The sequence below is a fragment of the Euphorbia lathyris genome, chromosome 9, assembly GCF_963576675.1.
Source record: "Euphorbia lathyris chromosome 9, ddEupLath1.1, whole genome shotgun sequence".
Taxonomy (NCBI): domain Eukaryota; kingdom Viridiplantae; phylum Streptophyta; class Magnoliopsida; order Malpighiales; family Euphorbiaceae; genus Euphorbia; species Euphorbia lathyris.
The window spans coordinates 73,205,268-73,216,467 of NC_088918.1; the positions used below are offsets into that span (position 1 = coordinate 73,205,268).

An 11,200-nucleotide genomic window follows, 5' to 3' on the forward strand; every position below is an offset into this window, starting at 1 on the left:
ATCCGCCCTCGAACAGATGCCGCATCCGTTCCCACCATAGGCTGAACGGATGCTGCATCCATTTAGGTCCAATTTTAAAATTTTTTCTCAATTTTTTTTTTCGAGTTTTGAAATTTTTTTATACCAAGGGACAAAGTTATCCAAAGGGGCGGTGATAAATAATTTGGAGGTAGCAAATAGCAAAACTCATAATTTATGGTGTGTTTCATTTTGTTTGAAATTCAAATGTTTAATTAAATTTATTTTATATTTAAATTGCAATTGTGATCCATAATTTTATTTTATTTTCGAATTTGGTATCTAAACAATTTATAGTCTTGTCTTGTGTAGGAGAATTATTAGAGAGGCAGAGTCCTCTACCTCAGATAGAGACCTTCCTTCCACACACAATATTTATGTTTTGGCACGTGACAACTCTAACTACATTTTCATTCTTTTTCAGCATCTCTCCATTTCAATTTCCTAACCCTAAACTTATCAAATTCACGATGCCAAGGACCAGCAGCTGCTGCAGCAGACGCCTTCTCTCTGCGTTTTCATCTCATCTGGTAATGGCTTTTTCTGCTAATTCATTTTCTCTTCTTCATACTCCTTATTCCACCTCTGCAATAAAAAACTTTCATGATCTCATTTCTTCCTTCAATCATATGCTTCGTATGAATCCACCCCCTTCTGTTGTTCCATTCAACAAATTGTTATCTGCACTAGTTAGAATAAAGCATTTCCAGACTGTCCTATCTTTCTCCAACCAGATGGAGTTTATGGGAATTTCACCTAATGTTTATACTGCTTCTATTGTGATTAATTGCTTCTGTCATTTAGACCGAGTCGATTTTGGGTTCTCTGTTTTGGGGAAAATGTATAAACTTGGATTGGAGCCTAACATCATAACCTTTACTACTTTGATTAATGGGTTATGTAAACAGGGCAACCTTGTTGAAGCAGTAAATTGTTTTGACAATATAGTTTCCTTAGGATATCAACCAAATACACATACATATAATGTGATTGTTGATTGTCTGGCATTTGGTTTGCTTGAGGAAATGGTTGAGAGAGGTTGTGAGCCTAATGTGATGACATACAGTTCTATAATCGTCAGCCTTTGCAAGTATGGTCTCCTTAAGGGAGCATTTCACCTGTTCTCAAAGATTAAAAGTGAAGGAATTTTACCAAATGTTGTTACCTACAATTCTTTAATTCAATGTTTATGCTATTCGGATCAGTGGAGTAAAGCTTCTAAGTTGTTCAATGAAATGATGGATCTGAATATAGCACCAACTATAATTACTTTCAGTATCTTGGTTGATGAACTTGGTAAAGAAGGAATGGTGGATAAGGCCCGGTCTGTGGTTGGAATAATCATTCAGTGGGGTATGGAGCCTGAAGTTATTACTTACAACTCGTTGATAGATGGATGTTGTTTAGATAGGCAAATGCATCAAGCTAGGAATGTGTTTAATGTGATGATCAGAAAGGGTTGTAATCCTAATGTTTGAACTTATAGCATATTGATTCATTGGTATTGTAAATGGAGAATGATGGATGAGGCAGAACAACTTCTTGATGAAATGCTTTGTAGAGGCTTAACTCCTAACAACTATACTTATAATGCTTTTATAGGTGGCTTATGCCATACAAGAAGTCCTGGGGAAGCTCTGAAGTTTTTTAACAACTTGTGCTTAGGCGGCTATCTTCCAGATGTAGTTGGTTACTCAATTTTACTACACGGCTTCTGTGAACAGAAGAATTTTGATGTTGCCTTAGGGCTACTACATGAAATGAAGAAGTGCAAGTTGAAGCCTGACATATTTGTATATGGTATTCTAATGGATGGAATGTGCAAAGCTGGGAGGTTGAAAGATGCAAAGAAATTATTTTCCATGCTTTCTGTTGAAGGGTTGCAACCTAATGTTCATATATATACTATAATAATTAGTGGACTTTGTAGAGAAGGATTACTAGATGAAGCATACAATGTCTTTAGGGAAATGAAAGAAAATGGATGTTCACCTGATAGTTGCTCTTACAATGTGATTATTCAAGGATTTCTTCGACAGAAGAAGCTGTCCAAGGCAATAGAGCTTATTCATGAAATGCGCGATCATGGCTTTTCAGCAGATAACACCACACTAGCTTCGATAATGGATCTATCTAGCAAGAATGATGTCATCCTGAACAATCTGTGAATTCATCCTAAAGGATTTCACTTTACTGAAAGTGTATTTCTTTTTCGTTTAGTTTTAGTGAATGTAATTTGATTACTTGTTGAAGTATCTTGTATTTCTTTTGTTTTAGTTTTATGAAGCACCGATACTTCCCGGAGGTCACCGTACGCGTATCCGATACTCCGGGTGCGGGGATTCGCCGGGGATTCGCGGGGATACGTACGGGATTCGCCTGAGAAGTATCCCCTTTTTTCTTTTTCTTTTTAAATGAGGGGATACGCGGGGACACTTCGGGGACACGTCGGGGATACTTTAGGGTTTTTTTTTAAAAAACTTTGAAAGTATAAGGGTTTTTTTTTAAAAAAAACTCAGTAAATAGAAGGATTAAAATGAAATAATCCAAGATTACTGGTATTTGTGGTTTTATAATGACTTGAGAGTATTATTTGTGTTTTTATAATGACTTTATGAATATGATTTGTGATTTATATATTTATGTATCTTTTGAATTTTCATTATAAATGATATATATATTATTAATTATATATAAAATTTGCCGTATCCCCGCCGTACCCGTATCTCATATTTTTTAGAAATGCCGTTTGCCGTACCCGTACGCGTACCCGCACCCGTATCGGTGCTTAGTGAATGTAATTTGATGACTTTTTGAAGTTTCTTTCAAATATGAGAAAAGTGTTTATTCGTGTTCTGTTGAATTAGCTAAACATATACTCCATTATCAGTTATGAAATTCTTATTGGAATCAAATGATGGTCTGCTATATCACTTATGTTGTGTGAAAGGTGTTGCTCTCTTTGTAAGTCTATTTTAATTAGTTTTGCAGTACTGATAGGATCAGAGCTGTGGTAAAAAAAAAAGCTATTTTAGCAAAAATATCGAGTTCTTTTGGGTTGTCAAAAGGAGCCTTAAAATTTGATGATTCTAAGGAGCTTAAATACTGCAATATTTGAGCCCAGTATAACGTTAACAATATTTGGTGATGTTTACAAATGCGAGCATATCTAGAGCTCAGCATAAGATCTGTGTTGCCATAGACCTAAAGATTTGGAGAAGAATTCCAAGTCATGTTTCTATGATTCCCCAAATAAACTGGGAATCAGGTGGGCATCTCCAGGAATTAGGACACTGCAGTCAAGTCTAAATGTTTGCTCTAAATGATATTCCAATTTCACAGTAATTAACAAAAGTAAACTAATTGTACTTGTGTACATCTGCAAGTTCATTATTTTCTGTGTGTGATCCTATCCTAGGCCAAAAATCTATTTTCTGCGTTGAGATGATGTATTACAATCGATGCATATGTGGCTATTCAATCTTTGGTAGAATATCTATGTTTCTTCTACAATGCAAAGCAAAAGTAGGATCAGATTAGTCTTTTGCATTCACTTGGCAAAAAATCTGTAACATGTTATTGTATTTTTCAGGAAGCCCTTGATGGTATTGAATTTGCAAGAGCTGACTCTAACTCTACATAGAGCTCCCTACGAGCTGCATTGGGACACCCATAGCCGTTTGATTTGGAATATGTTGCCGTCGGGAATGAGGATTGTGGAAATAAAAATTATCGAGGTTTGCATTATATTTTGTAACTCCATGGTTTTATCTTGTTAGGCAGTCTTTTAGTTGCACTTGGTGAAGCTGCTTTACTCATCGGGCTGAACGACAGGTTTGCTTTAGTTACTCAGAACTTGCATCTACATTAATACAAAATTAATTTGATAAATTAAATGAAATTTCTGATAACGTTATTTCCCCACGCGTTTTTTGGAATGAAAGAGTGAACAATTTATAATTCATAATGTTCTTGATAAGTATTGGCATATCTTCCTCTGATGTTCTTAGTTCAAATTCAGTTCCTATTTGAACGGCAATGGATTGACTTCTCTATTTACACAGTTGTAGTGATGTTGTCGAGATGGTGAGCAATGCACCACTTTTTGTGCATACCAATGATCGGAGGTAATTTCTCGATTTCACAAGAGCTTAGCATGGTTGACATGAACTTTTATTCCATTCTGACACTCAGTACTGGAAAACGAATGTTGAAGGTGGAACCCAGATGCTATTGTCTTTAACGCCTCTCACGTATAAGGAACACATAGCTATTTGGGTACAACGTTTCTTTACAGTTTCAAGTGGAGCAACTCTTCTCAATGCCACCCTTCAGACAGATTCTTCTGCTTTATTAATTGCATCTTCAATCGTCTGGCAGAAATCTGCTGATGGTGAAAAGTACCTGAAAATAAAGGTAACAGTTTTGTTGATGTAGTTAATAAGTTTGAGATGGAAAGACATCTAGTAAGTTATGCAAAGGGAAAGGCATTATTCTCTTTTTTCAGAAGTATGTGTATGAATTGTAATTCCTTTTTAAACAGAAAATGCACCACCATGATGATCAATTAGCCAATTTTATTGCTTTATGGCTATTTTATTAACATCAATATTAGGGGTGGTTCTGGTGGCCGGGGCATCTGTCCCCTTGCAGGCCCGCCCTTGGCTATGATGTGGTTGAATTCATTGTTTCCGCATATCCAGAATTGTGGTATTATGAAAATATACACTTAATTTGGCTGCCAGGGGATATGGAAGCTTTTCTTTTCGGCTATTACTCAAATCCACCTTCTTATATTGCCTTCGTTACTGGCAGACAAGGTACTCGTGTACAAAAACTCACCTGAATGTTGATGTAGTATATAAGATAGTTGACTATATATGCCAACTAAGCACCATACTGGATAAGTATATGATTTTTTTTTCTTGTTGTGGCTTAGGATACGGCATATGGCTATCCGTCTACCATAAATGTCAGCCATGGTGTTTAGTTGACATATAGCTTAACTTTATTGAAATAAAATGTAAAGTTTGATGATTTTTGTGAAACATAGTCCAAATTTTAGTGACTGTATGATGTTGCCATTGGTTGAAGTGGAAAATTCTGAAAAACTTTCTTATCTCACCATTTGAGATGTGTTAGAAGACATGGAAAATAAATAAGTGTACTTCATTGTTGATACGATACAACTATTTTTCAATCTCATTTTGAACTCTTCATCCAAATTCTCTCTTTCAATCGCAATAGATAAACTTGTAAAAATAAATATTGCATACTTGTATCAGTATCCTAATTACTTTATAATAGTAGGCTCTATTGTTCTTCATTCCTTATATTTTCATCAGTTAATACAAAAACTAAATTGAATTGCCCAACAAAATCATAATAAATATTTGATTTTGCACTAAAATAAAATCATTTACAAGAAAAAAGAATATTAGAAGGTTCATGTAATTAACAAGAAAAAATTGAATAAATATTTCATGTAATTAACATGGAAAAAGAATGAACAAGTTAGGTAGCTCACATAATTAGGATGACAATGTTTTCAACAACCTATAACTCTCCATGAACACCATAATATGATTTCTCTTTTCTCAACACATAAAACTTCATTTCACTCTTTCTCAACATTTCCATTTCAATTTCCACGATGCTTACCAGGAGGAGCAGTAGCATACGCCTTCTCCCTTTGTTTTCAACTCATCTTCATCTTCATCCGGTAACGTCTTTTTCTACGTTTTCATTTTCTCCTCTTTATACTCCTTATTCAACCTCTGCAACTGAAAACCCAATAAAAACCTTTCATCATCTCATTTCTTCCTTCAATCACATGCTTCATTTGAATCCACCTCCTTCTGTTATTCAATTTAACAAATTATTCTCTGCACTAGTTAAAATGAACCACTTCCAGACTGTCCTTTCTTTCTCTAACCAGATGGAATCTGTGGGTATTAGACCTAATGTCTATACTGCTTCTATTGTCATTAATTGCTTCTGCCATTTAGACCGAGTCAATTTTGGTTTCTCTGTTTTGGGGAGAATGTTTAAACTTGGATTGGAGCCTAACATCATAACCTTTACTACTTTGATTGATGGGTTATGTAAACAGGGAAATCTTGTTGAAGCAGTAAATTGTTTTGACAACATAGTTGCCTTAGGATATCAACCTAATGCACATACATATAATGTCATTGTCAATTGTCTATCTAAAATGCGCAAATTCAATGTGGAGCAACTAGGATATTATGCATGGTCTGTTTGGTTGATGCACATGCGCCAAAATACAGTATTCAGCAACCCATACTCATGTTGTTGATTATCATCTGTAGAAGGCCACGTATTAGGATAGAAATTGATGGGAATATTTTCTGGTTGCTGCCTTATTTGAGGAACATATGACACTTTGTTCTCATATTTTTCATCAAGTAAAGATATTATCTTTTTCATGTCCAATTGGTTTAGCTATAGCAGTTGTTGTTGCTGATGTTGTAGCAGTAGCTGCTCTTGCATTTGCTGTTGTTGCTGCTGAAATTGCTGTCTTTTTTAGCCTACGAGTTCCCGTCTTGTCGCAGTTTTCGGGAACCGTTTTTGCCTTTTTCTTGAAATGAGTTCGCCAGTAATTTTTTATCTCGTTATCTGTTCTTTCAGGTAGGCTCCTCGCAATCGTGGACCACCTGTATGAACAGATTTCGTAAGCACCGGTTTTTAGACCTATGATACAAAAGTCAAAAGCGTGAAGAATAATGCTTGAGAGGGGTTGTCAGCCTAATGTGGTGACATATAGTTCTATAATCGACAGCCTTTGCAAGTATGGTTTCCTTAAGGAAGCATTTCACCTGTTCTCAAAGATTAGAAGTGAAGGAATTTTACCAAATGTTGTTACCTACAATTCTTTAATTCAATGTTTATGCTCTTCAAATAAGTGGAGAAAAGCTTCTATGTTGTTCAATGAAATGTTGGATCAGAATATAGCACCAAGTATAATTACCTTCAACATCTTGGTTGATGAATTTGGTAAAGAAGGAATGGTGGATAAGGTCCGATCTGTGGTTGGAACAATCATTCAAAGGGGTATGGAGCCCGATGTTATTACTTACAATTCATTGATAGATGGATGTTGTTTAGATAGGCAAATGGATCAAGCTAGGAATGTTTTGAATGTGATGATCATAAAGGGTTGTAATCCTAATGTTCGAACATATAACATATTGATTCATTGGTATTGTAAATGGAGAATGATGGATGAGGCAGAACAACTTTTTGATGAAATGTTGTGTAAAGGTTTAACTCCTAACAACTATACTTGTAATGCTCTTTTACTTGACTTATGCCATACAAGAAGTCCTGGGGAAGCTATGAAGTTTTTCAAAGACTTGTGCGCTCGTGGTTATGTTCCAGATATAGTAAATTACTCAACTTTGTTACATGGCTTTTGTGAACTTAAAAAATTTGATGTTGTCTTAAGCTTACTTCATGAAATGAAGAAGTACAAGTTGAAGCCAGACATATTTGTATATGGTATTTTAATGGATGGGATGTGCAAAGCTGGGAGGTTGAAAGATGCAAAGAAATTATTTTCCATGCTTTCTGTTGAAGGGTTGCAACCCGATGTTACAAATTATAATATAATGATTGGTGGACTTTGCAAAGGAGGTATATTAGATGAAGCATATAACATGTTCAGGAAAATGAAAGAAAATGGCTACTCACCAAATAGTGTCTCATATAACGTGATTATTCATGGATTTCTGCGGCACGAGAATTTGTCCAAGGGGGTAGAGCTCATACATGAAATGCGTCAACAAGGCTTTTCTGCAGATAACACCACTGTAGCATTGGTAGTGGATCTTTCATGTAAGAAAGATGTCCTTTTGGAAAATATGTAAATCCATCCTAAAGGATTGTTATTCTGGTGCTCCTATGGTGAATTAAAGGTGCAATTCGTTTCTCTTATTTCAACTTTTCCGCTGCTATGTTTTGTTGTTGATCCTATGATGAATATGTCTTTTATTATTTTCTTTTAATACTTATGTTGCTGTTTATTTTATGGATTAATTGGGTTTCTAATAAAATAAATTCAATTGAATTTATGCACATTCTTGCTGCTGTCTAAAATGATTAGTCATACGTATTTATTTTGATGTCTTATAGTTGTATAAAATCAGAAAAATCTAGAAATGTAAAACTATAATTCCATGAGGAACACTATGTGAAGCATAAAAGAGGACATTAAATCATCTATATGCTATGCACACATGTCTTGAGCTTTATAGTACACTAACTGTTGTGTTAGTGGTTTGATTCAATCCGTTTTACATGTGAATAGTAGTCATTATTTGGATGCTATCTTTTATTTATGTATGAAAGCACAAGTAAGTATCCAAGCTAAGCTAGTCTAGGTAGTCTGCTGTACGCATGGCTGATTTTGTGCTATACTTTGATAGTATGGGTCTCTGATTTTTGCAATAATGTGCTCTGGCTTATGCGTTGTCATAAATTTGATTTTTCAGTTCAGTTATTCATCTAATTTCTAATTTTAGATTGAATGAGTTGTCATAATTTCACATATTAATTGTCGATAAGTGGAAGTTAATTGAACCGCAGTTATACACTTTAGTGGAAGATGATAGGGAACTCATTTTCCAATATTATCTCATCATACATTATGTACTTTTTTATGAGAAAGAAATGCTCTTACTTTACCCTCCTAATCAGATTATGCAATCGCATTTGCAGGGTGAACAACAAATGAAGATCATCAGGATAAGAGTTTGGCAGCATGGCATTGAAACTGATGAGATTATATGTTTCAAGGGTTGGTTAGTGTTTCCTTGTGGAGGTTCTATATCTATTGCAGTCCAATCTTATATGAATGTTATCTTCAAATAATGTGATGGTATTCAGGATACAATTTTGATCTTCTTTTCACAGAAACATGTTAATCCAGAATAGTGTTTTTTGTATGTATGCTATAAATGAGAGCCTGAGGGTATGTATTACTTTATATTGCAGATGATGTTGATATACTCTTATCAAATTAATTGTGTCTTAGTGTAAATGCAAGTTCTGAGTAACTAAAGCAAACCCATTGAGGATAATGACTATATTTTTCTTCTTAATTTTCATGTTTGCTCTAAATGATACGGAAATGGGAAGTTAACTAATTGTACATCTGCAAGTTCATTTCTGTGTGTGATGATCCTAGGCCAAAAATCTATTTTCTACTTTGAGGTGGTGTATTACAATCGATGCATATATGTGGCTATTATCCTTGTTCCCTTCATTCTTTTTGTGAATGTAAAATCAAAATACATCTATTATCTACTATTAATGTGGAGACGGGGGTGGAACGAGCAGCTGCTGCGGATTCATTTCGCACCAGGGGAAGCCGGGGAAATTATGAAGATTCGTTTGAGCTTTAGGCGACCAGCAGATTGTTTATATTAGGGATCGACTAAGATTGGGTATTTCACGGTGAAGAGGGCCTATTACCTAGCCGAGGCAATGAGACGGACAACTTCTGACGTCCCTGAAAGCTCTAGCCAGGACACTAAATTACAAAAAAGGATCTGGCAACTTCATTGTCCTGCAAAATTGCTCTATTTTATGTGGAAACTGTCAAAGGGAGTTCTGCCAAGTTTTTTGGAGCTAAGCGGTCGCGGAGTCAACGTCATGCCAACTTGTCCGCCATGTTCTTCTAATGTTGAATCTTTGTTACATGTTTTTGTCATGTGTAGGTCGGCGAGGGATATTTGGAAAACCGCAGCTTTAACGTTGCAGGATGATAAGCTGCTAGCGTCGGCAGGCTGTCTTGATGCTTTACTGTCTATTGAGGTGTGGGTTTGGACTGTAACGCTGTGGAAAATCTGGTACAGGCGGAACAGACTGGTGCATGAAGCAGAGTGGCTAGCTGACTCGGTGTTGCAGCAGCAAGTGCAGGACTTTATACACCACATTACGACAGCTCCTACCGATCATACGATCCCACAGGTACAATCCTTAGTTTCTCGGGCAGCCTCTTGGCCGTACAAAAGTATGACGTCCCCCCCCAAGCGGCGTCGTGAAAATCAATTGCGGTGCCAGAATCAATATTTGATGGAATAGCTATGTTTCTTCACTTGGCAAAAAATCTGTAACATGTTATTGTATACTCTAGCTCTACATCAGCCTTCTGATTTGAAATATTAATTCCCAGATTGTGAAAGTCTTCAATAATGTCAAAATCGCATTTAGCTTGTGTATTCTTTGATTCCGTTAAACTGCAATCGCCATCGATATATTTACAAGAAGATGAAGCATTACTCCTAACTGTTGAATCTGTGACAAAAACAACAAAAAGTACATTGTTACTCGAGGATAGAAAAATTCATTCGAATCAATTTAGATAGAAAAATTCATCAGCATACTAATAGGACAACACATTGGAAAGAATTTTGCTACGTATAATATGAAAACCATATGATAACTGTGTGTGCCACGTGACAGCTAAAAAAATAAAAAATGTATTTTATTTACTGTTTATAATGAATATATACTGTTTTTTGTCATCAGACTTTCATGTCGTACGTAAAACTCAATTATTTTTAGTGTGGTTGTCATATCATTATTCAGGTGATTTTCTATGTCTGAAATGATCGATTACTTTATTGAAACAAAAAAAAAATTAATAACTTTTAAAGTTAATTTTAAATTTTACTGACCATGTTGCAATTAACTCTACGGTTGAGTCACCCTCATAAATGGTGTTATGCATGGTTGAAGATAAAAAGTTAAGGGTTGGTAGTTTGACCAAAAAACATTTAAAAATTATATTTTTATTCACATTTAACCTTTTCTTTTAATGAAAGAATGATAAGACTGTTACAAAGGAAAGGATGTGGGATTGAGTACTACACACTCTATTGACCACTGTCTATTACATTCTTCGCAAGAATATGTGTATGTGCTGAAACATTAGAAGAACGCCTAGTAAAAGTCAAAGAACACCTCGAAAGGTTATCTAGAGCATGCTTGCGATCTCTGATTATGACAAAGAAAGGTGATATTGCCTGCGTGGACCATTGATTGAATGACTATTTGTGCATCAGACTCAACAATACCTGACTCCAGTTGTTATCTTTAATCCAGCTAAGGGCCTCTCGGATTGACAGGGCTTCAGCAAATGTAGCATCAGGCGCAT

At 35.5% G+C, this 11,200-nt stretch overlaps 1 protein-coding gene and 1 pseudogene across 4 annotated transcripts; both read left to right on the forward strand.

The window, feature by feature from the left end:
- Window positions 1-403: 403 nt before the first annotated feature.
- LOC136206997 (uncharacterized) lies at window positions 404-6,768 on the forward strand. 4 transcript variants are annotated; one of them, XM_065998234.1, is made up of 6 exons: window positions 404-548; window positions 3,611-3,852; window positions 4,083-4,145; window positions 4,235-4,434; window positions 4,764-4,838; window positions 6,670-6,768. In XM_065998234.1, exons 3-6 carry the CDS (start codon window positions 4,112-4,114, stop codon window positions 6,736-6,738), a joined length of 378 nt encoding a protein of 125 aa, XP_065854306.1. In that variant the 5' UTR covers window positions 404-548; window positions 3,611-3,852; window positions 4,083-4,111; the 3' UTR covers window positions 6,739-6,768. The 4 variants fall into 4 exon arrangements, with proteins under 4 accessions (XP_065854306.1, XP_065854310.1, XP_065854308.1 ...); XM_065998238.1 differs by having other exon boundaries at window positions 4,246-4,434; XM_065998236.1 differs by having other exon boundaries at window positions 3,611-3,755.
- Window positions 552-10,335, forward strand: LOC136207425 (pentatricopeptide repeat-containing protein At1g63330-like; annotated as a pseudogene).
- The last annotated feature ends 865 nt before the right edge of the window (window positions 10,336-11,200 follow it).